Source organism: Squalius cephalus (genome assembly GCF_949319135.1).
Source record: "Squalius cephalus genome assembly, chromosome: 7".
Lineage (NCBI taxonomy): Eukaryota > Metazoa > Chordata > Actinopteri > Cypriniformes > Leuciscidae > Squalius > Squalius cephalus.
Genome location: NC_137128.1, coordinates 43,651,185 through 43,677,205, shown reverse-complemented (window position 1 = coordinate 43,677,205; position 26,021 = coordinate 43,651,185). Strand labels below are relative to the sequence as shown.

At 37.3% G+C, this 26,021-nt stretch overlaps 1 protein-coding gene and 1 long non-coding RNA gene across 2 annotated transcripts in view; both read left to right on the top strand.

The window, feature by feature from the left end:
• Window positions 1-26,021, top strand: part of LOC307161906 — a 642,191-nt gene that overhangs the window by 463,820 nt on the left and 152,350 nt on the right. The window lies entirely within an intron of this gene.
• sirt6 (sirtuin 6) lies at window positions 156-24,999 on the top strand. The gene is made up of 8 exons (XM_079877799.1): window positions 156-353; window positions 1,493-1,620; window positions 10,212-10,394; window positions 12,706-12,765; window positions 14,412-14,507; window positions 15,525-15,605; window positions 20,976-21,099; window positions 24,314-24,999. The coding sequence occupies exons 1-8, from the start codon at window positions 288-290 to the stop codon at window positions 24,674-24,676; spliced, it is 1,101 nt and encodes a 366-aa protein (XP_079733925.1). The 5' UTR covers window positions 156-287; the 3' UTR covers window positions 24,677-24,999.

Below are 26,021 nucleotides of genomic sequence, written 5' to 3'. Positions count from 1 at the left end.
TATAATATGAAATCACAAATCAACATATATTTGGAACAAGGGTCTTTGGGGTCTATCATGAGGATTTCACCTATTATAGTAAGATCCACCACCTGTCCTGCACACAATCTCACTGACGTAATCCAGCATGTGCACAGCAGAACTCCACGCAGTACACACACACACACACAAGTGACGTCACACGGAGGACCAACACACAGAACCGAACAACCGATTGAACGGAAGAACAGAAAAACTCTTGCTTTTACTGACACATTTTCACTTACCTTTTAATCAGAAAGTTAGCCATGTCGGTGAATTACGCCGCGGGACTGTCTCCATATGCGGATAAAGGAATCTGCGGCCTCCCGGAGGTGATCTTTACATTTATTGCTGTTAGCCGGCTAGCTAGAATTAGCTTTATTTAGTGCACATTAGCGTCAAATTCGCTGTTTGCTTTCTGAAATGTACTCGTATTCTACACTGAAAACTGTTTTAGACACACGTGGGTATGACCATTGTTCCCTATGCTTCATAACTTCATAGCTACCAAATAATACTGAACAAAAACATTCAGCAGGTAATGTTAGTGAATTAATTAACACGGTAATAGTAAAGAAATGAGAGCTCGTGTGTTGCTTTGATTTTGCCACAGTAAAGTGCAAACGGCATTATGATAAAAGTCACCTGTGGTTAATTTTGCTTTTAATAACTACCAGGTAACTTAACGTTAGCCTTAGCTGCTACAGTTCGCTAGCCCGACTGTACTGCTGTTTATGGTTGCCAAGCAACATATCGCGTTAATGTCAAGTCAAGTGTATATAATATTTATATAATATAATTAGATAATAGCTCAAATGTGTATAGGCCAATATATATATATATATATATATATATATATATATATATATATATATATATACACACACACACACACACATGCATACTTTTTCTAAATACGAAGTCATGGCTTTCCAAAGTCATGGTTTACCCATGACAATAAAGATTATAATATATTATATAATATATATTAAGGGCCCGTTCACACCAATGACGATAAAGATACCGTTTTAAAAATCGTTCTCAATATTACATTTTAGCCGAGTTCACACGACAGCTATAACGATAATGGCACAGTCAGAGAGAAACGATATCGTTGGAATCACTTTCAGAACGATTTTATTCAGTCGATAAACTATAAAAACATTGACAGCCAATCAGAATCCATCCTGCTGTAACGAGCTCGAGCATTTAAAGCGGCAGACGAGCACGCGCTATGAATAAACAGAACGATATCGTCCTCTGTTGTGGACGCTAATATAGTAGGTGCTAATCTTTATAGTTCTCGTTCTTGGTGTGAACGAGCCTTAAAAGAGATAATTAAAAGTAGGCCTACAGTATAATAGTGCACTATATCATATGAAAAACATAATTTGAAGCAGTCTATCTACATTTGTTTATGTGACACCACTCAGTAACACTTCTGTATGTGTTTGTGTGTGTATGTTTGCAGGTGTTTGACAGCCCAGAGGAGTTGAAGACTAAAGTGGAGACACTGGCCCAGTGGATCAAGGAGTCGCAGTATATGGTGGTGCATTCAGGAGCTGGAATCAGCACGTCCACAGGGATCCCGGACTTCAGGTACTCCTCACCATAGATATGAATACATAGATTTCACATTCGCCCGCCATCTTGGAACGGTCAGCGCATTGTCGCTCACAATAAGAATCAATGATGCCACAATATTGCGTAGATTTAAGTTCCAGAATAAATGGGATAACCTTTTACACATGCATCTAACTACAGTTGCATACACTCAGTCAACCCTGCTGTTGAATGCTCTTGCACGGGTCTTTTGGCCATTCCAATATGGCGGACAGGTTACCTATAGCAGCCAAGGGGGTAATCCATCAGCCGGAAACCGAAGCTTCCCCGGGGACCGCCATTGGTCAGCAGAACTTCACCTGCTGTTAGCATTCCATTGACTCCCATTCATTTTGGCGTCACTTTGACAGCGAATAACTTTACATCTGAGGCGTTTAAAGACTCCATTTGTCCATTATTTATTTCTAAAGAAACACGAAAATGTATTTAAGGCTCCATTACCTTGTATCTTACGTTATGGCCCCGTAGAAGTAGTTTTTGTAAAAATAGGCTAACGATTGCGTCATAACCACGCGACTCTCTGTCGCACAGTAGAGAAATTACCGTATAGACAGGAGGAGAAGCTCGCGGGCAATCGGGGGGACGTGGAGGCAAAATGACAAAATTATTAATCAGAATACCTAGCAAAAGTTTCTCCTGCTCCAGCTCATGGACACCTCCTACTCACACTCTCCGTCTCTGCAAGTTTCTGAAGGGAATGATTCAGATTTCTCTTGGCACAGCTACTAGAAGACAGACAGGTTGCTCACGTCACATCTACGTCGTCAAGCTCAGTTTGAGTCTGCGCAGTACGCTCAGCCATCAGGAAGTGAGTGCTTCTAATTGACTTCACTTTTCTCCGTTGAAGTCTATGGGGTCGCTGTGTCCATTTCTTTTACTGTCTATGATAGCAGCTCATAGAAAGCCACTATTGAGTCACCTATGTTTTTTATCTATGCTTCACACAACTCGCAGAGGGTGACAAATGCTTGCATTAATGTTATATTCAAAAGTCTAAAAACAAAATCATCTTTTAATGGGATCATAGTTTGTTTTGTTTTTTTTGTGAGGAAGCTAGTATGTTTTAGCTTTTCATCTGTGTTATGATAGAGGGCGCTCCAAACTGCTCTTTTGAATGCGTGTATGTTGTTGAATAGCTGTCAAGCACCAAAATGGACAAAGTTTTTTTTTTTTTTTTTTTTGCTTTATATGTCATCTGAAGCCATACGATTTGTGTATGATTTTCAGCTACTCACTGAAAATCTTGACGACTTCATTAGCTTTCAAGTCTTGTTTTATGTACTAAATGCACATAAAAATTCTTAAAGGGATAGTTCACCCAAAAATAAAAATTCTGTCAGTAATTACTCACCCTCATGTTGTTCCAAACCCATAAGATTTCCGTTCACCTTCGAAACTCAAATTAAGATATTTTTAATCAAAGCTGAGAGATTTCTGTCCCTCCATTGAAAGTCAGTTTACCAAAAAACTGTGAACAAAATTATTAATTTAGACTTTTATTTACATATAAAGTTGATCAGCGAACATAAACAGAAGCTCAACCATACTCGCTTGGTGCACAAGAACAAACTTCACTAGTTTTTGCGGAAGCTTGTATGACATGTGAAAATGAACCTCATTGGTTGAGCTTACATTTACCATTATTGAATGCTTGTCAATATTTATATGTGGATAAAAACCTAAACTGTTTATTAAGATATCGTGTCTCTTCAGAAGATTTGGATTAAACCGCTCAATTCATATGGATTTATTTTACGTTTTGGGGGAATAAACTTTCAGTGGAAAAACAGAAATCTCTTTAATTTCATTAAAAATATCTTCCTTTGTGTTCTGAAGATTAACGAAAGTCATATGGATTTGTAACAAGAGTGAGTAAATGATTACAGAATGTTTATTTTTGGGTGAACTAACCCTTTAAGAGCACTTGAATCGTCATGTAAACTTGAATATGTTCACTGTCTCTTTAAAGTCAGGACTAAAATGTGATAGGTATTCTCCACGCAATGCCATCAACTGAGCTAAATCCAATGGGCAGTGATGCATTTATGTTTTCCAGCCATATTCCCATTCTTCTGGCAGCCCAGTAGAAGGTAATCCTATGGATTTAGTCCTTCAGAGATAATCAAAACCATGGTTTTCTGAGACAGAAATAAAGCTTTTGTTATATATTTATTTCCATATGTCTTTGCATGCTGGTTCAGGTTGTTTGTTTGCTCTTTTTGTTTACTGTACAGATACAACCCGCTTATGCAATAGTAATGGGGAAAAAAGCCCTGAAATTCCACATTAATTTGGCCTCAAAGGAGATCAAATTAGCGTGTTAAAAAAGACTGACATGTTATAATTTCCCTCCAGAATCACAGTAAACCACTAGAGGGAGATAATAACAGCTGAAACTCTCATTCACATTTTAGGCTGTGTCTGGAATATTTGCATACTTCACAGTATATAGTGCATACAGATCACAGTTTTTAAGAATGTGAAGCAGAAATATCCAACAATGAATGTTTTAATCTTTTGTAAACCCCACATTTAGTCAAATGTAGGAGGTCATCATTCGACTTGAATAATTTGTATTTTTGGTCCAAGCATGATGACAACTATTTCTTAGATTAGAATAATATCATTTAGAATAATTATATTAATAATACAATTCATTATAATTAAGGAAAAAATTAAGGAATTAGATAAACAGTTATTGAACTAAATTGAATCATCACTGAAATGACTTATAATATAATATAATGACTTATAAAGTAATATTAAGCAACTACATGTACTTACTATAGGGTTAGGGTAGGATTAGGATTTGGATGAGAGTTAGTTGCGTGTAATTATGCATACTTTACTGTTATTACTATGGTAAGTACATGTAGCATCATATGTATCAAGGACACTGTAAAATAAAGTGTTACCAGAACTACTTCATCAGCCATTAAGATTTTATTGCAATGTGACATTTGGGTCGTCAGTTTCTGTGTCTCATTTCCAAGGCCGCGTCCTCCGGAGGTCTCATTTGTCAGTCGCATGAGGCTCCCTCATTTCAGTAAAGTAACCATTACGATTCCAAAGTCATAACGAAATTACAACAATTTACGCTTCACAAGAAATAACGATCAATTTTATAATGGGTACCTTTCTGAAATGAGACATCTTTGACGTATGCGGGCTGACTAATGAGACCTCCGGAGGACTCAGCCTTCAAAATGAGACGCAGCAATTGTCATTGTGTCTGAATGTTTTGCTTGTTTGTTAGTGATTCTCATTATTCTCAATAATAATTTTGCTTTGATACTCATGACTTGTTACAGTAATGTAAAATAGTGTCTGTCCAGATGCAATTGTGCTTTATTAATTAATTATCATGTCAAGTTAATGTATACATTGTTTTTTGTTTTTTACATTGCGATAATGAAGAGGAGTTGTGCTTAAATGTCACAATGCAACAACAACAAAAATCTTAATGGATGTAAAATAGCATTAATTTCGTATGCAAAATATGTATTTATTAAACTTACATGTTCATTATGAGTGTGTGTTTGTGTGTGTGTACTTGTACATCTATCTTTGTGAGGACCAGTTTGAGTTTTAGACCATTGGATTGAGGACAAAGAGAGTAAAGTGAGGACATTTTGCCGGTCCTCACTTTCTGAGAGCCCTTTAAAGGCCTGTTTGAGGGTCAAGACTTGGTTTTAGGAATAAGGTTATAATGAGGTTAAGGGTCGGTTTAGGGTCAGGGGTCGGGTTAAGCACTTAGTTGTGATGGTTAAGGTTAGGGTAAGCGGCTAGAGATTGCATTGTGTCAATGAATGTCCTCATAAAGATGTACAAGAATGTGTGTGTGTGTGTGTGTGTGTGTGTGTGTGTGTGTGTGTGTGTGTGTGTGTGTGTGTGTGTGTGTGTGTGTGTGTGTGTGTGTGTGTGTGTGTGTGTGTGTGTGTGTGTGTGTGTGTGTGTGTCTGTGCGTGTGTGTGTGTTTGCAGTGCTTTTCCAAGCTGCTGATCCCAGTTGACCTCAATTCACTTGGGTTTACTTTCAGATTTGCGTTTGATGCACAAATTTTTAATGGTCTCATGAATTTAAGGGTGATTTAATTGGATTCACCCTTCATCTAGTCGGTAATTTTGCTAACACCCTGTGCAGGGGTTTTAATTTTAGAGGATGCTGACGTTATGTTGAGTGACGCCTCTTACATTTATTCTCCTTTAACCTGGCCGGTTTTCCTTTTTTCCCCTCTTTGTTATTCCGTCGGCTCGTCTGACTCGTTACCAGAGGGAATGTATGTGATGCGGTGGGCAGCTGCACATTTTTCCTCCTATGTTCTCTTATATGAAATTTTCATGAGAACACTTGTCTATCAAATCTTGTTGACAGACTATTTTCAGAGGAGATGCTTCTATAGGTGCAAATAGGGCTCTGCCTGCCTGCCTGTCAGGAGCACTTATAACACTAAAGCCAATAGTTCACTTAAAATAATTTACAATTCTGTCACCATTTATTCACCTCATGTCTTCTGAACCTAAAAAGATTTGTCAGTGGAATGCAACGGGAATTTATTTCCCAAGGGACATTCCTACTGATGAAATGTGTCGTTTGAATGCACTGTAAGCATAGACTGTAAGTCATGAATAAAGGCATCCGGCAATCGCAGCAGTGTTGAGTTATTTAGCTGAAAGCCCCTGCTTTTTTTCAATCAAAACTAGATGTAATAAAAAAGTAGAAATTGAAAGTTTTTTTAAAGTAACAGTTTGAGATCAGTTTTTAATGTTTTTGAAAGTCTCTTATGCTCTCCGAAGCTGCATTTCTTTGATCAAAAATACAGTAAAATAGTATGTTTTTAAATATTACAATTGAATAATATTTCAGCATAATTTCTCCAGTCTTCAGTGTCACATGATCCTTCAGAAAGCGTTCTAATATGCTGATTTGCTTCTCAAGATTTTTTTAAAAATTATTATCAATGTTGAAAACATATCTTCATATTTTCATAAACAGGGGCCGGTTGCACCAGTAAGTTACAACTTAGCCTAGTTTTGGCGTAAATGGACACTAAGTTACAACTTAAGCACTACTAAATATTTTTGCGTTGCACCATTAAACTTAGTTGAAGCGTCACTCTACGTATAAACTAAATATTTACCGAAGCCTCCGATCAGGAGTAACGGTTGGAGTAAAATAGCAGACAGATTGAACTGCATCAATAAGCTCTTCTTTTACCTGACAGACTTCAATTCTTTAGACATATGATAATGCTGACATTTACCCTCGCTTACATTTTAAAAGAGAGAACAATATGTGAATAGATTACTTTGTTAGCAGCTCATCAACACTAACCTGTCCTACGGCGCACCGCTGTGTGCATCTGTCTGTGTTGTGCATGTAAAAGAAAAAACGTATCAGTACTTATTATTTATCCTTATTAATTTAATTTCAAATACAGTTTCTGAATGTTATTTTCATATAAAAACACAAGCTATTCATGATTAAGGATTGTATTTAATGGAAACTTATTTTTACCGTTAGTTACGGTATGTGAGGCAAAAGAAGTTAGAATGAATGATAAACTGAAATTCACAGCATTTAAACACAACTTCTGCTCACATATTTGAAGGCTGCTATTGAGGGTAAACGTCATACGACCTACTAGCTTCGTTCTGCCATAAGAACAAATGGTGCAACGGAATAAAGTACAGAGTTCAAGTTTTAAATTTTATTTATATAGCACATTTTACAACAGCCACTGGTTGACCAAAGTGCTTTACAGAACAGCAAAATTAAAAGAAAATAATACCAGCATAACAACACAACACAAATAAGCACAGCAAAGCTAAGAGCACAGAAAATGCTCGATCCCCTCTGCGTTTGAGTCTGGAATGTGGGACTAATAACAGGTTCTTGTCGCTTGATCTCGGACTTCTAGAATGAGTCTATGATTGCAGCAGTTCAGATAGATAGCTGGGGGCTTGGTTACGTAGAGATTTATAAACAAATAAAAGGTTTTTAAAATCGATTCTGAAATTAATGGGCAGCCAATGAAGGGACCTCAGAATTGGGGTGATATGGGTGCTTTTACGGCTGTTAAAGGAGAAGTTCACTTTTAAAATGAAAATTATGTCATCATATACTCACCCTCATGTTGTTTCAAAGCTGTATGAATTTCTTTCTTCTGCTGAACAGAAAGGAAGATATTTAGAAGAATATCAGTAAGCAGACAGTTTTGGGTCCCATTGACTTCCATAGTATATTTTTTTCCTACTATGGAAGTCAATGGGACCCAAAAACTGTCTGGTTACTGATATTCTTCTAAATATCTTCCTTTCTGTTCAGCAGAAGAAATAAATTCATACAGCTTTGAAACAACATGAGGGTGAGTATATGATGACAGAATTTTCATTTTAAAAGTGAACTTCTCCTTTAAAAAGGAATCTTGCTGCAGCATTTTGCACTAATTGAAGACGTGCAATTTGAGAATCCCGCATTATTTAACTGAGAGTTAGTTACAAACAAGCTAGTAGTTACTAAGCCTCTAGAGTGGAATTTATGTTCCAATTTAAGAAAGAACTCACGAACGTCTGGTGCAACCCTACCCAGTGCACTACAATCTCATTCCAATTTCCCAGATTGCTCCGCTATATTGCCTCCTCTTCTCAACACCGGCCTGTTTAGTCAGCTTTGTTGGTGTGTTATGCAGTGTTTCATAAGTGGAGAGTTTAGTTGGGACATATGTAATCTCAGGCTCAGAGCAAGTCTGTTTACTGACCGTTTGCGTGTTCAGTCAAAAGTGCACAGGTTCATATAAATGCACCGGGGAACAAACTTGACAGTCTGTTTTGGGAAAACTAAACACTGCATTTGTTAGTTTGTGATATTGAATCTTTACAAAACAGTCAAAAATTTCATTTTAGAAACTTGATAAGCTAGAAATCCTTGAGCAGACATAAATATTACTGTATATCCACTTGGTTTTCATCCGATTTCAGATTTCCCTGCCCCTAAATTTCACATTAAGGAAAAGCTAACTTTGTTTGGCGGTTTACGTGTCAGTCAGACGCCCTCTTTCTGTCTAAGCGGGTGGTTCTTGGCCTGAATAAGCTGCAGTGTGCACAAGACTTTGATCAATAGCCTAAAGCCTGGCTAGGACTTAGTTGGGGGTTTATGCAGTACTTGTAAGAGCTTATCCAAATTTAGTAAAAACAGAAAACTTTTGATAAGTCAGGCAGGAAAAGCCGGTGTATGCGTGTAACTAGGAAGGCATGAAAAAGCAAACTGGATGTCAGAAGGATTGGCTGTTGTGTTGTGTGAGTGTGTTAATGCAAATTCCCAAGTGCACAAGAGCAAGATTTCTGCCCGCAAGTGCTCGTTTAAGTGAACTTTTGAGTCGTTCCTCTTAGTAACTCTATCTGTAGTCATTATAAAGCACAGGAACCTCCTGCTGTTCTCCGTGATAACTAAAGCCCCATCTGTGTCATCTGAGATTCCCAGCAGCTCAGCACAGCAGTGCTTACTGAATCACAGAGGGAGAGGAGGATCAGACCGGAGAACAAGGGTTGTGGAAATCAGGAATCCTTTTGTTTTTCCCCCTCAGGTTCACTTATAAAGTTAGTTTCTTGCAACAAAAATTGTTGAGTTCTCAAAACTTACACCCAAAAACAAAACATGTACGCACTGTACATTTATGCATTTGGCAGATGCTTTTATGCAGATTACATTGCATTTCAAGTTATGGTATTTTATTGTTTTGATTTATTGATTTTCCAGGATACGAACCCATGACTTTGGTGTTGCAGTTACCATGCAGTATAGCGTTCAAAAGTTTACGATCTGTAATATTACTTCATATTTTTTATATGCTAAATTTTCAGCATCATTACTCTTTAATCATTCATCTCATCATTACTAAGTCTCTTTGCTGTCCCTTTTGATCAGTTGCTGAATAAAAGTATTCATTTCTTTAAAGGGGTGATATACATGTATGTAAAATAAGTATGTGAAGTTTTAGCTCAAAATACCCCACATATATTTTTATATAGCATGTTAAAATTGTCACTTTTTGAGGGTGAGCAAAAACGCACCAATTTTTTTGTCTCTGTCCCTTTAAATACAAATGAGCTGCTGCTCCCGGCACAGAGGGCAGAGCTTCGACAGCTTGTGTTATTTTATTTTAAAATTGTCATTTTTGTAGTCCTTAAAAAGCGATTTCTTTAAAAGCAAATATCTCCCTTTGCTTTGAACTTTGAGCGTTGTAACTTTGCAGATGTTGTTTATGCTCAAACAGCAACATTACACACTAACTAACGGTAGGCTAGCATAGATGCACTTCATAGATTAATGCTTGTATGTTAATGTGTTCATTGTGCACAGCTTTCAGTAGATCTGTTTGCAGTTTTTACCCATATGCGTTAAGTTTTGAAAGTAACAGTATGTTCAAGTGATCAAGGAAGATTCAGTTTTTATCATTTCAGTGAGGAGTATTAAATGAGCATTAAATGGGTCCTACTCCTCACTGACATTGAGGACAAGAGGCTGTATTTCAACAAAGGCATGTTTGTGATGTGTGTGATTATCAGAGGTCCTAACGGAGTGTGGACGATGGAGGAGAGAGGCGAGACACCTCACTTTAACACCACGTTCGAGGAGGCGCGTCCCAGCGTGACTCACATGTCTCTGCTACAGCTGCAGAGGACAGGACACCTCAAATACCTCATCAGCCAGAACGTAGACGGCCTTCACCTGCGCTCCGGCTTCCCCAGGTAATAACCTAACGGATATTGCACACAAAAATAGCAAAAGCTTTCTCAAAAAGCTGCAATCTGATTGGCTGGCTTCACTTCTGTCTCATACTGTTTTGATTAAAGTTTTGACCTTTGTCCTGTATGTGATTTCAGATGTATGACACATTGTAATGTTGATTAGCTCTTGTAATGTTCCCCTCCCGTAAGCGAACGCAATTAGCATGTCTTGTTCTGGCAGATGAGTTGAAGCTGTTAATGTTGAATTTAGCATATTGACATGATGAATTCCCCATTATATTCAGGCAGACTTAATTAAAAGCCCTCAGTCTTCATATATTGTATTTTTCATTAATGTTTTGACTTAACTAGAGTTACTAGAGTAACTACTAGAGTAGTAACTAGAGTAGTAACTACTAGACAATAACTAGAGTTATTGTCTTAATTAAATTGTTTAAAAAAAAATCAACATGTTTTAGTGCAGTTAGTTGCCAACATTTGCCATTTTTGTTTTTTGAGTTGAAGTTAGTTGATGTACTACTAAAGTAACTAATATTAAAACTGAAATAAAAATAAATAAAAACTATAGCGCTGATTTAGAAAAAGTTTTATGGTGGCATGAGGACTGTGCGAGGTTGCGATAGAAGAAAGCATCCATGCATAGTTCTTGTGGATTTATGGGTTGACCATCCATAATTATGCAAAACAGTTGCATTACCACAAAGTTTTCATCTGTACTGTTTAAAAAGTATATAAAAAAACAATAACAAAATATCAATATCCAGGGCACCAAGACACTGCCTTTAAACACATCAACAGATTCTACATGCCTCTGAGCTCTTTAGAGTAGGTTTATCATTATAAAGATGAGTCGTTTTATTAATACTGTCATCCATCCATCGGTCATCTATTTATCTATCAGTCATCCATCTATCTATTTATTTTTTTGCCTTATTGCAAATGAAGTCATGATGAGAGTGGAGCGGCCATGTTCTGCACAGTCAGAGAATCCACGTATCATGCGAAAATAGTTAAGGTACACAACACGGGTCGAAATAAAGAATGGGAAGTGTTGTGAATGGGGTGGGGTTAGATGTCTCCTCTGAGTTAGGCGAGAGGCCGGGAGTTCTGATTCACAAACAAATGAAAAAACAGTGCTTTTGTTTGTGAACTGGGCTACACTGGTTAAACTGCGTGTTTTTGAGTCACCAAAAAGAACCGGTTCATAAGAGTCATCTGTTAAGGAAGTTGACTACACAGTGAGTGCAGCCTGCAAATGCAACTTATAGAAAGATGTGTTATCTTTTTTATTTCATTACATTGAAGCTCAGCTGCTGAAAAGAGGTACAAAAACACTGCTTAGATTAAAGGGTAACTCTCACCAAAATTGAACCTAGGCTCTTTTTGTTAATCTACCCGAGTCAAACTTTTGTGTAAAAGCATAATTAGAATGGAAACGCCACTTTTAAGATTGACCGTATTTTCGTTTTAGGTCAAATTGCCTTTTGAATGGGAGTGCTTGGGGCACTTCTATGATAGCATCAAAATCGCTATTTTTAAAACACTAAGAAGGCTCGACACAACATGAAACTTTGCTGCAAGTATCACCAGGGGCTCTACACATGAACTCCAGCATTGACTACATTGTTTGTGTACACAGAGTTTACTAAAAAGAAAGGTTTTGTACGACTCACTTTATCAGTTAGTGTTTCCGGTGGCTGGAATTTTGTCAGTCAAAAGTAGTCGATCTCCGAATGCAATGTATTGAACTGACTGACTCCATATGAGGAAATGTCATGAACTTGTAATTTCAATGAAAAGCATGATAACTTAGATATAAATTCACGGATAATTTTTTATGGAAACAAGCTTTAGGAGCTTTCCATCTTTACTCTCCTCATGTTACGTTGCATTCGGAGATCGACTACTTTTGACTGACAAAATTCCAGCCACCTGGAAACACTAACTGATAAAGTGAGTTTAACTCGGGTAGATTAACAAAAAGAGCCTAGGTTCAATTTTGCCGAGAGTTACCCTTTAAGATTTGATGTTAGGATAAATCTGAGGTGGCAGTGTTTTTTCCCTGTATATAGACATATAAAAAAAATATATAGGAATGACAAAGACAAAAAGATACTAAAACTTTAATTAAAATTAAATAAAAATCTAAAAATAAAAACTACTACAAAATATTTATAAAAACTGTGATGGTATACGAATGATGGGATTGTCATCTTTTCTGTAATAGCTCCATTCTCTCATTATGAATTATGATAAATTTCTCATTGTTCTGGTCTTATTGGGTTTGTTTATTTCTCTCTGTATCTGCTAGGGATCGATTGTCGGAGCTGCACGGCAACATGTTTGTTGAAGAATGTGAGAAGTGTGGCAAGTATGTGATCGATCTCTCTGAACATGTTAATGAAGTCTGTTTGCACAGTGCACTCGGCAAGACCAAGAGTAATGGCAACTTCTGATGAAGAAGTTCAGTACGGTTTTAAACATGTTGCTGTGTTACTGGTTGGTAAGGGCAGAAAATGATATAAAAAGACAGACTTTTAACTCATGTATTTGTCTAGCAGCAGAAACAGCTTTCACAGGCTTTATGAAGATACATTTAAGACTTTTTTAAAGGTCCCGTTCTTCGTGATCCCATGTTTCAAACTTTAGTTAGTGTGTAATGTTGTTGTTAGAGTATAAATAATATCTGTAAAATTATAAAGCTCAAAGTTCAATGCCAAGCGAGATATTTTATTTAACAGAAGTCGCCTACAGTGAACGGCCGGTTTGGACTACATCCCTCTACTTCCTGCTTTAATGACGTCACTAGAACAGTTTTTTGACTAACTTCCGCCCACAGGAATACACAAAAAAAGGGGGCGTGGTCTTGTTGCGCTCCCACGGAGAAGAGGAAGAGTTGCGTTTGTAGCGTGTGTTTGTCGCCATGTCGTCGAGGCGCTGTTATTTTCATCCCGGAGTCCAATCACCTTTGTTTGGCCTTCCCAGGGACGCTGTACTTAGAGATCAATGGTTGCAATTTATGCACATGCGCATGCATCTCCACGTTATGGTAAGAGGCGTGACCTTTCTGGGCAACGTGCGCTAAGCTGCTGTCAAATCACAACACAGGAACCGCTGGCACAATCAGAACTCGTTACGTATTTCTGAAGGAGGGACTTTATAGAACAAGGAAGTCATCAGCCCGTTCTTAGGACAGTGAAAACAGCGGTATACAGATGAGTAAATTGTGTGAAAAATACTTTTTTTTTTTTTACACGCGAAACTTGAATGTTATATTGCACACTGTAAACACAATCAAAGCTTCAAAAACACACGAAAAACGGGACCTTTAAGACCAAGTAAAGACAATTTAAGGAATAAATCAAAGGGAGCACAATACGTCAATATGTTCTTTAAATGTAAATGTCTTGGGAGAAACACAATGAGTTTTATTAGCAACACTTGAAAATAGAACTTCTAACAGATATTCATTACTTTTTAATTCATTTTACAAATGTAAAATATAGCTTGAATGATAGATATTTAGATATTTGTATTGGAAAACAGGATAAAAATAAAGAGGAAGATATTTATTAATTTGCACTGCATGCAACATTTAATGCCATAACTTTCTAAATGTAAGACTTCTGCTCTGATTTAAGACATTTTGAAGGCCTTAATGTGTGCAAGGGCAAATTAAGAACTTTTAAAGACCGGCAGAAACCCTGTTTCTGTTTTAAATGGCTTTTAAGTGTGTACTTTTGCATGTCAACATACTTTCTCTTATCCCAGTTTAAAGCAATATTCCAAGTTCATTATCATCACACAGGCTAAGCTCAATTGACACCATTTGAGGTTTATTACCACAAAAATAATTTCCATTTGTAATAAATGGAAAAAGTGTAAACAAATCTTACAATGACTTACATTGAGGCACTTACAATGGAAGTGAATAGGGCCAATCTGTAAACATTAAAAAACTGTTTAAATACTACAGCCACAAGACAAACAATGTGTTAACATATTGGGCTGTTTCAGGCAGTATGTTCGGGACACGGTGACTGGAGTGATGGGTCTGAAGCCGACCGGACGCTACTGCGATGTCACACGTTCCAGAGGACTCCGATCTTGCAGGTGATTGCTCCATTTTAGAGGAATGGACCAGATTAGGTCCATTATTGATTTTCCATGATGATTGGACTCCAGAATTTCAAGACTATTCTTTTCACACACATATCTATTCTGTCTGTGTGTATTGCTGTGAATGTCTCGGCTCCCACCATCAATCCAATTTGTCCTAAACATGAGACCTGCTTCATATTAAGGGCTTCAAAATGAAACGTAAGATATAGTTATATCTTGTATATATAAAGCAGGGGGTCTGTTTTTTCTTTTGATATATTTCATGCTCTGATATTCATACAACAAAATATTCTGGGGGCCAAAAATGCTGGCCCTATTTTAGTGACATGATTTTTAAAATGTCTATCCTGTTTTCACCAGTGTAATTTTAGTATCATTAATATACTAATGTAGCATTTAATAATATTTAAAATTAATATTATTATTTTGTTCCATTTTAATGTTTTAGTAAAAACTTGATTTGTTGTTAATTTTTATTGACTGAAATAAAATAAGCTTTAGAGTTTTTCTTATTTTATTTTCTATTTATTTTCTGTTTTTTTTTTGTTAAATTATCTTAACGTTGATTTTATTTCAAATAACTAAAAGGTTTTTTGTTTTGGTTTGTTAACGATAATAACGCTGGTAATCCCGATCGACTGCGAGTCACTGGTTAAAACGTGTAAAAGAGAGTTAAAGTAACAGAGCTAGAGCTTGATATTGACATTGATGCTCTGCTTTCTTAACTTAAAAACATGACGTCCATCTGATGCATGTGTTCACAAAACAATTTTAAAATAGGAAGAACGCGTCCTGCGCATCTGCCCCCTCAGATTTCTGTGCTTGTCATGAGCTATTTGGTGTGTGTGTGTGTGTGTGTGTGTGTGTGTGTGTGTGTGTGTGTGTGTGTGTGTGTGTGTGTGTGTGTGTGTGTGTGTGTGTGTGTGTGTGTGTGTGTGTGTGTGTGTGTGTGTGTGTGTGTGTGTGTGTGTGTGTGTGTGTGTGTGTGTGTGTGTGTTTTCTCTGCAGAGGGAAGCTGATCAGCACTATATTGGACTGGGAGGACTCACTGCCTGACAGAGACCTGAATAGAGCTGATGAGGCATGCAGGTAAGGAAGATAAATATCCCGAGACTGAGACTGAATGAGGAAGGTGTGCTCTAACAAAACAGAGAAGGTCATTATATTTAGGGAATCAAGAACGGTGTGCGTTGAGAACAAGGCAAGCAGCACTTACGGGATCAAAGGAAGGTTGAGCACATTCGTTTGTTGATTGACAGGTGAATTTAGAAAACACAATTCCTTGATGTACTAACATAACTAAAACTTAAAAGCATATAAACATAATTTTAAAAAAAAGTAGTGAACACAACAAAATTACTAAATCTTTTTAGTAAAATGTTACAATTAGGGCTGTCAAACGATTAATCGCGATTAATCGCATCCAAAATAAAAGTTTGTTTTTACATAATATATGTGTGTGTATGGTGTATAATTATTTTCTATATATAAATACACACACATGCATGTATATATTTAAGAAATATTTGCATGTATATACTGTGTATATATATTTATATTATATATAATTTATATTATATATAAATATTTTATATATAAATAACACATTTTAACTTAAATATATATGCATGTGTGTGTATTTATATATAGAAAATAATTATACTCCATACACAGACATAAATTATGTGTAAACAAACTTTTATTTTGGATGCGATTAATCGCGATTAATCGTTTGACAGCCCTAATTAAAATAACAACTAATTCAAAATATTAATAAAAACTATACTAATAGTATCCAATGATACTAAAATAACACTGGTTGGTGGAGCTGTAACCCAATTTATATGGTATTCTCAGGGAACTGTGACAGTGATGCTTGCAATCATTTCACGACTATGCCAGTTTGTTGATTTTGTGATGATTGGACTGCAGATGATTTGGAAAGAAAAATAAATTGAAGTAATTGTTAGCAAAACGTATGCAAATTGGTTCAAAATGACAGATATTCAAAACAGGATAATTCTTCTTATTATTTTTTGTTATGGAACCGTTGTGTTTATTATAAATGGATTTATCCATGCGCATCATTATTTTTTCAAATCAATCTGTTTCACTCAGATAAACTTCAAAATGCGGAAGAAACGATGAGTGCGGAGATAATTGCAATCACATGCCGTCCCCAGGAATGTACAGAGATATGAATCATGATTTAGGTAAAGATATCGCAAAATTAAAATGAGTTGAACACAATGAGTACAGTGTGTTTTGGCAGTGATGCATTGTAAACTTGACCTCACTTCCTGCACAAAGTGTTGCAATTATAAGTACTTATAACTATTCCATTTTCAGTTACAATTATTAGATTAAATGTGTCTGAAAGTGCTTCCTTACAAAGTATTAAAAGAACTTTGAATCTGAACCAGAATTCCTTGTGATACTCAGTCTTCATCATTGCATCGACAGCACCAGATCCAGCTTAATCGTATTACGGTGAACGCACTGCAGTCTAGACACACAGACACACACGCATACAAAACATCCCTCAACACCTGCTGCACATCTGACCCGCGACTGTCCTCTGGGTTTCCACATGCTTGTAAAATCCACTGGAGTTTGATGGAAATAAATGTGATCTTGAATATGGTTTTTCCATTTCTATTTTGTAATTCACAGTAGTTACAATTTGAGTTGTATGTAATTGAATGTAATACGTACTTTCATTTGTTTAAGCTGTCAAGAGTTTGCTTTAAGGCATAGTACTACAAAGCTGCATAATATATAACTTTATTTACGAGTTTACAAGATCACGCGATATTACATGATTTAAGAAGGAGATCCTTCATATATAAACATTGGAATGTGTGTTATTAATGGTGCTTGCTTCTGTAAGTAGTGCATACTATTGCTCATACTTGCAATTAGTGAACTTTTAGTTCACTAATTAGTAGTGCTGTCAAATGATTAAAATATTTAATCGCGATTAATCGCAATAATGTCATAGTTAACTCACAATTAATTGCACATTTTTATCTATTCTAAATGTCCCTTGATTTCTTTTTTTTCTCATTTTAATGCTCTTATCAACATGGAAAAGTGCATCGGCTTGCTTTGTGCAAATGTTTTTTTTTTATTGAAAATTCAGAACTTTCCATTCAGAATCTTATTGGCATCCATTTCGGCATCTCGGGCTCGCCATCCACTCAAAACGTAACGTTAGCCTACTACTCTTTGGCCGGCTCGCAAGCCCAAACAAGTGTGTGCGGCGTGCCTGTTGTTTTGTGTCCGGTCTAGCTAGATCTGGTGTGGTGTTGTAGTTTTACTAACATTACTAGTTGTTGAAACAGCATGTGAAAAAAACTGCAAAGTTTGCTAGGCCAAAAAGAACGTTAATCTCGCAATAAAAAAATTTACGCTGTTAAAATGGGTTTGCGATAACGCCGTTAATAACTCGTTTAACTGAAAGCACTACTAATTAGTGAACATAGGTAAACAATACTCTAAAGTCTAGTTTCTAGTCAAATTTGATCATGTATCTTCGCTTTGTTGTTCGATTGGTTTGTCTTTGTTTTTATATTTCATAATGTGATGCAGCTTTAATATTATGCTAATGAAACATGGTGTAATTTTTGTAATCAAGTTAGTTGACCGCTGATGTTTGCTATTGGAGGTCAGGTAGAGACAGTCTTAAGGTGCGGTCACATTTACCGTTGTTCTGGGATTTTTTGGGGGCAAAAACATCCATGCATTTCAATAGGAATCCACGAAATCTGGAATTTCGCTTGAGGGTGAATGATTTCCCCATGCAGATTTTGCAGTTAATCATGCGGATTCACTGCATTGACTGACAAAAAGCTGCATGGTTTGAAAGTGAGTAATGTGTGATCAGTTTTTGCCAGCAAAATGTATTTGAAATGTGACCTGACCACACATATGTAGACATGTCCTTCAAATCTGTTGTAGGTAGAAGCATATCTGAGCATGTAGGTTTCACAGTGGACGCACGGTATTCTGGGATTGATGGTGTGTTCAGGTGAAATCAGGACGAGCACGATGATTGTTCTCCCAACCTGAGAAAACCAATCAAACTCCTGCCAGCTCCTGTTCAGACAAAGGGGATTTGTAATTCTCGTTCTCACTGCTTTCACTCTTTTATTTTCTCTCTCATGGTCTGAGGTCACTTGTGGTTTCTTTAGAAGAAAGATATCTGGATTTCCTATTTTTATTGTGATTATTTGGTCTCTTTTTTCAGCCAATCTCTTTCTTTTAGTCATGCATAGAAAGTGATTCTTTGTCTAAGTGACAGTAGTTAATGGAGAACTAATGGAGCTTTTAGTGAACCAGTATTCATTATCTTGTGTGCAGGATAATCAGCTCTTTATGAATATTTGATTGAATGCAAGTATTGTACTGTTTCTGTTGAAGCTTGCACTTTATAAAGTTAATGATGGGATTTTAGCAGTCATTACAGGTACAAGGTACCCTGGTAATCCAGAGTTCTCGCGAGAGCACAAGTTGAATTTGCTCAGCGAGTTTACTGTGGTGTCAAATAATGATGCTCATTAAATATGCCCCTCTATCTGAGCTGCACCAATCACATCGGGTTATCTGATATAGGCGGGCCAGAGGCGAGCTAAACAGAAGACGACAGCGCTGTGACGTCGAAGTCATTAGTAAACATTGCAAGATGGCTATGGAAGAACACCAGTTGTTTGAAACGGCTTTGGCCGCTACAATGAAAGATTTAGACTTTTTCTCTAAAAGAGGAACAGAAGACGCTGCTCGAATCGTTCCTTTGCAAGAAGGGCGTTTTTGCTGTTTTGCCGACCGGATACAGTAAGAGCCTAATCTACCAGTTACCTCCGATTGTAGCTAAGGGATAACTTGTTGTGATTTGTCGTAGTGTTATCCAATTGCGTGCAGTGAGATTTTCAAATGCATGCTTGGTGCCGCCCCTCGAGCTGGCCAATTTTCATTAGTCGACGCCAGACCATTAATCTTTTAGATTTAGGTCTGGATTTCCAGGCTAGGTACAAGGTTCTTGAGATAGTACATCTTTGCTCATGTTACAGTTCTTGTAAAGACTTGTGAAACAGGCAAAATGGTCCACTATTCAACAACTGACTAGACAACCAGTATGACCCATTTCACTTGTTTCAGAGTTTTCTGTATTCATTTTTAAATGCTATATTATTTCAGCCTTACTTCAGCCTCAGAAATACAGATTTCATAAAAATGCAGCATTATACTTTTAGTTTACAATATCCTTTTTATATACTTTAAATGTAAGTTTTTTTTTTTTGCATTGTGACTTTTCTTTTATTAGCACATGTCCTCATCTAATTCTCATTACCATAATGTTTCATTTAAAGTAATATGTTTTACTGTGTTTAATACACTGCATTTAAATACTGTAATTTGTATTATTATTATTCAAAACAGCAGGTTAAAGGCAGGGCATTTTTAACTAAAACTGTTAAATTGTTTTCATTCATTGAAATTAAACTGAAATATAAATATTAGATGAAAACTAAATCACTAAAACATTTTTTGTTTTTTGTTTCAAGTACTACAATTATTAAAACTGAACTAAAAATAAATTAAATACAAAAAAATGACAAAGCCACATCTTAAAATTACAAAAAAATGTAACTAGCATTAAAAAACTGGAAAAAAAAAGCTAATTTAAATATTATTAAAAGCTATAATCAAATAATATTAGACACTGAAAGGCAGTACAATTTATTTTATTTTTTACAAAAATGAGAATGGGATTTGTTTTGCCCATTACAGTATTGTCATGACAACAGTCCAAAACATCTTTATTCTTTCTTTACGTGAAATATAATGTCTTATTTGTTTCTTTTGCCTTGGAGTTGAAATAAGATTGAGACATATTCTTTACAGGTTTTGAATATTAATGATAAAACAATTTAATTAAGAAATGATGATGAATGAAATCAAAGAAGAAACTATATAGAAACAACATATTGTTTGTGACCGATAGCCTAGTTTATTTGCGATTTATAAAATGGTTAGTTCCAGTCCTTGATTCTGATTGGCCAATAGCTGTTTTATTCACGATAAAACACAGCAATGGCCACTTCACCCAACAGTATGTATCACTACACAACACCCCTAGCAAACCGATGTTCTCATTGATATTGTTCATTGAAGCTAACAACGCCCTTCAGCCGTGACTTATTCACAATACAGCACAGCCTCTCGTACATTATTGCTTACATAATGTCTGCATGAAGGTTAAGAAGAATAAAGCCTTTTATTGGTCTTAATGAAGCAGGAAAAGACATTAAAAGGACAGTCACACCTCCAGAAGCGTGACATTTGTGTGTGCATCGTGACTCCGATGGCCTGTGGCTCTGACTAATGTGAATGAACCTACTCTCCATTTCTGAGGAAAGAACAACAGACCCCAGCAGCTGATATTGTGTCTCTTCACAGGCGAGCTGACCTGGCCTTGACGTTGGGTACATCTCTTCAAATTAAACCTAGCGGAGATCTTCCTCTTCTAACCAAACGCACGGGAGGAAAGCTGGTTATAGTCAACCTTCAGCCTACAAAGCATGTATGTCTCACTCGAAATGCACATAAAGTTTTGACTATTGTTTTGACAAATAATGTTTGTAGCATATGATGCCTTTTCAAATCTCACTTGAGGAGCATTGTTTGTATGACAGTGTTTAATAGTTACTTGCATTACTGTTCAAAAGTTTGAGGTCAGTAAGATTTTTAAAGAAATTACTACATTTATTCAGTAAGGATGCATTAAATTGCTCAAATGTGACAGTAAAGACATTTATAATGTTTCTAAAGATTTCTACTCTATTTTTGAACTTTCTATTCATCAAATAATCCTGAAAAACATGCATCATTGTTTCCACAAAAATATGAAGCAGCACAACCGTTTTCACCATTGATAATAATCAGAAATGTTTCCGGAGCAGCAAATCATCATATCAGAATGATTTTTGAAGGATCATGTGACACTGAAGACTGGAGTAATGATGCTGAAAACTCAGCTTTGCATCACAGGAACAATTACGTTTATTTACTTACAATTACAAGTCATATAGTCACATAGAAAATGCTTATTTTAAATTGTAATAATAATCTCACAATATCGCTGTTTTTACTGTATTTTTGATCATGTATATGCAGTGAGTGAGCAGAAGAGACTTCCAAAAACATTCTTATCAATCCCAAACTTGAACGGTAGTGTATAAGAATCAATTTCAGTTAGTATTCTGACAATGCAGACAGCAGAGCTGCTCAGAAGGTTTTTAACAGTCTTTATCTTAGTCCTCACCCACACAAAAGCACACATGCTGACACAAACACAAAGTAGTTTAAGATCTGTCGCACGTGTGAGCTCTGAGCACACAGCAACACACACGCTCGGATTACTGTCCTTCAAAAGCACAGCTGCGCTAAACCCTTTCTGACCATTCATTCTCTTTATTAAAACAACTTTGATTTAAGAAGCTTTGCAGCTTCGCCAAATTGACAGATGGATTTTCTCTTAAGCTTGTATCGTCAGTCTGTCGTTTCCTTTCTGATGTCATCATGCGGCTGGAATGTCTTTTTAATGAATTAATCCTATTAATTTTAAGACGTGCAGTTATCGGCCCATGTTTGAGTCATGTTTCATTATCTGAAGGTTATTTTTGCCGACGTACCTCATAGCGTCCAATTCGTCAACATCTCAGTTCCCAAATTGGATTTATTTTTTATAAATCTTGTTTGAAATTCAAAACCTGACATACTGTATATACGACGTGATATTCCACATGTCAGATTTTAGGGAGGGGGAGTTTATGGTATTATAGCTTCTTAACATATAAAGGAATAGAATTTGACATTTCTTGGGCAATTTTTTAATGTCGGTAATCTGGCTGTGCTGTGTTTGATTAAAGTATTCATTTATTCAACGTAAATAGTATTTCACACAGAATTCCAGAGAATGCAAAAAAAAAAAAAAAAAAAAAAGCATTCAAGGAGCACATTCACCATCGTTCAAAAGTTTGGGTTGTGTTGAATAGAAAGTTAAAAATAACAGCATTTATTTGAAACAGAAATCTTTTGTAACGTTATTAAAGTCTTTGCTGTCACTTTTGATTAATTTAATGCATCCTCGCTGAATAAAAGTATTAATTTCTTTAAAAAAAATCTTAGTGACCCCCAAACTTTTAACCATAATGTATGTGATTTTTCAGATTTATTAAAAATAGTTCCGTTTATTCAGGGAAATTTACATTTCAGTTGAATTAAACTCTTAAAGGTGCAGTAAGCGATTTCTGAGAAACTGTTGGATTGGACTGGATTGGACTGAGCAACACAACAAACTTGTAGCCAATCAGCAATAAGGGGGCGTGTCTATTCATGACGGGGAGGACAGAGTGAGCCAATTAGCAGCACGGGGCATGGACAACAGTAGGGGGTGTGTCCACTCATGATTTGGGAGGAGAGAGAGTGAGCCAATCAGCAGTAGGGGGCGTGGACACATGATGGGAGAGGAGAGAGAGTGAGCCAATCAACAGTAGGGGGCATGGACACATGATGGGAGAGGAGAGAGAGTGAGCCAATCAACAGTAGGGGGTGTGTCCACTCATGATTGGGGAGGAGAGAGAGTGAGCCAATCAACAGTAGTGGGCGTGGACACATGATGGGAGAGGAGAGAGAGTGAGCCAATCAACAGTAGGGGGTGTGTCCACTCATGAGTGAGCCAATCAATAGTAGGGGGTGTGTCCACTCATGATTGGGGAGGAGAGAGAGTGAGCCAATCAACAGTAGGGGGCGTGGACACATGATGGGAGAGGAGAGAGAGTGAGCCAATCAACAGTAGGGGGTGTGGACACATGATGGGAGAGGAGAGAGAGTGAGCCAATCAACAGTAGGGGGTGTGTCCACACATGATTGGGGATGAGAGAGAGTGAGCCAATCAACAGTAGGGGGCGTGGACACATGATGGGAGAGGAGAGAGAGTGAGCCAATCAACAGTAGGGGGTGTGTCCACTCATGAGTGAGCCAATCAACAGTAGGGGGGTGTGTCCACTCATGATTGGGGAGGAGAGAGAGTGAGCCAGTCAACAGTAGGGGGCGTGGACACATGATGGGAGAGGAGAGAGAGTAGGCCAATCAACAGTAGGGGGTGTGTCCACTCATGATTGGGGAGGAGAGAGAGTGAGCCAGTCAACAGTAGGGGGCATGGACACATGATGGGAGAGGAGAGAGAGTAAGCCAATCAACAGTAGGGGGTGTGTCCACTCATGATTGGGGAGGAGAGAGAGTGAGCAAAAGGGAGATTTGAAGAAAGGCTGTAGAGAGAGAGAGAGAGAGAGATAGATATATCTGCATGGCCTAAGCCCCTCGTTAATTTAAGGAAAGTTTTCCAGCGCTGGAGAGACCGGATGCCGAAGCATGTTTAGAGCATGCAAAAAATGTAAACTCCCACAATTACCCAGTCCTGCAATCCATGTGACTTTCCCCCTTCTGTGAAACACAAAAAAAATGATGGACATAAAACATGATAAACGTTTGAAAAGTCGCCAAGTCATACAATGTACATACATATGTGATGGTGTTTTAGTGAATAATGCCTCCATTTTTCATGTCATACACAAAAAGCTATTGTATGAGATCACAAGTCATATTGACAATTTGTTTATGGCGCCTTTTTATTTATAACATGATTCATCATTATATATGTTCATTAATGTTTAGTGAACTATTCCTTTAAAATCTCTTGGGTTGTTTGTACTTAGTGCTACTTGTTTTTGCAGGACAAGCACGCCCACCTGTGTATCCATGGCTACGTAGATGAGGTCATGGGTCAGTTGATGAAGCTGCTGGGATTGGAGGTTCCTGATTGGGCGGGGCCGACGCTGTGTGAAAGCTCAGGTGGAGACCTGGACGTCCTCCCCTTCGGAGCCTGGAAAAAGGAAGTGAAGATCGAGCTGAAGATAGAGGAAAATAAAGATGCTGTCCCAAAGAAACGAAAGAAGAAAGAGCAGGGTGGAGAGATAAACTGCAAGAAAGATGTTAAAGTAGAAGAAGAAGAGACAAAAGAAGGGGGAAAGGAAACTGCGTTAAGTGACTCTCGACCAATCAAAGCGCAGACGGACATTGAACAACCCTCTTCTTAGAGAACGATCACACAACGATCAGACAAAAACTGAATGACAAATCTCAGGAAGTGCGGTCACCAAATGCCCTGTGTTTACGTCGTCATGAGGAAAGCCGAAACTCAAACCTGTCAGATTTCTTACACACCGAGCAGAAGGAAGTGATGTCATAGGGCCATGAGTGTGTACTTTTACAGCTAGCTAGTTGGTATGATTTTATTCTCCAGCTGATCTCTGCAGTTATTCTGGATAGAGGTTTTGGTGAATCATGGTTTTGTACTGTAAAATAATGTGATCTTTTCTAACCTCAAATAAATCAGGTTTGTAAAAAATAAGGTTCACTTACATGTCTTTTATAGTTCACTCCAATATTTTAAAAATTATATTGAAAAAAAAATGTTTTTCATGACAATTAAGCACATTTTCCCTCAGTGTAGCCTTACTTTTCATACTATTATTTTTATAATCTAAATTATTTTTATTAGATTCTTATAATAGAATGTATTTATGACTCTACAACAAATACAACTATAATCTATGTATATGTAATTATTTGAACAATTAGAATGATATATTTGTCAAATGGGGGATATACTTAATTGTAATGCCACAATGTAAAAAACAACTTGCTATTGGTCCTAAAAATAGGCTTTGTCTTTATGCAACATACTTTTTAATGTTTTGTTTTATTTGTTGGTGAAAAATGACCCAGACAAGCTTTGTGAAATTCAACCTTAAATAGGTCTGCTAAACACATTTGTACGTGTGTGTGTGTGTGTGTTTTGAGAGAACAGGTGTTTGCCTGAGCTATTCATATTAGTTCTCTTACGAGAGGTCTCTCGTATTGCGTAAGGTTAGCTTACGCATCGGGAAAGTCTTCTTTCTTCGAGATCTGAAGCCAAAAAATTATCCTTAATTTTGTATACATTGTCAACGCAGTGCAGCAGCCGACAGACCTAGGCAGGCTGTATAAGCGTGCTCATTGGCTGCTCGGCGGCAACTGCTTAAGCCTATCGGTGAGCGCTCTGAACGCGGCAACCAATGAGGGCGCTTCGCGCCCTCCACACCCTTCTAACCGTCAGAATGGGTGTGGCCAGCGTGTATATATTCAGCGCTCATAGGCTAAAATTCTGATTTTCTTGTCTTCAGCGACGCTCTTCGCATCGCTGGATCTTGAGAGCCGCCGCCGTTGAAACCAGCGACCAGCAAGCTTAGGACAGCGCCTGAGGAAGCCGGCCGTCTTCGCCGCCTTCAGCCATCCGTGCCCGCTACGCTATCCGGCGACATATCCTTTACATTATTACTGTTTCTGTGTGTACTCTAAAAGAGCACGAGGCGTTTTTGTAAAAACGCCTCGTTTTTGCGG

Bases quoted from the DNA above. Each gene is read 5' to 3' on its own strand.
- sirt6 (XM_079877799.1), top strand. From the start codon at position 288: ATGTCGGTGAATTACGCCGCGGGACTGTCTCCATATGCGGATAAAGGA. The intron at 10,395-12,705 runs GTAATAACCTAA...TGTATCTGCTAG, and splicing joins CTGCGCTCCGGCTTCCCCAG to GGATCGATTGTCGGAGCTGC. The intron at 21,100-24,313 runs GTATGTCTCACT...TTGTTTTTGCAG, and splicing joins ACCTTCAGCCTACAAAGCAT to GACAAGCACGCCCACCTGTG.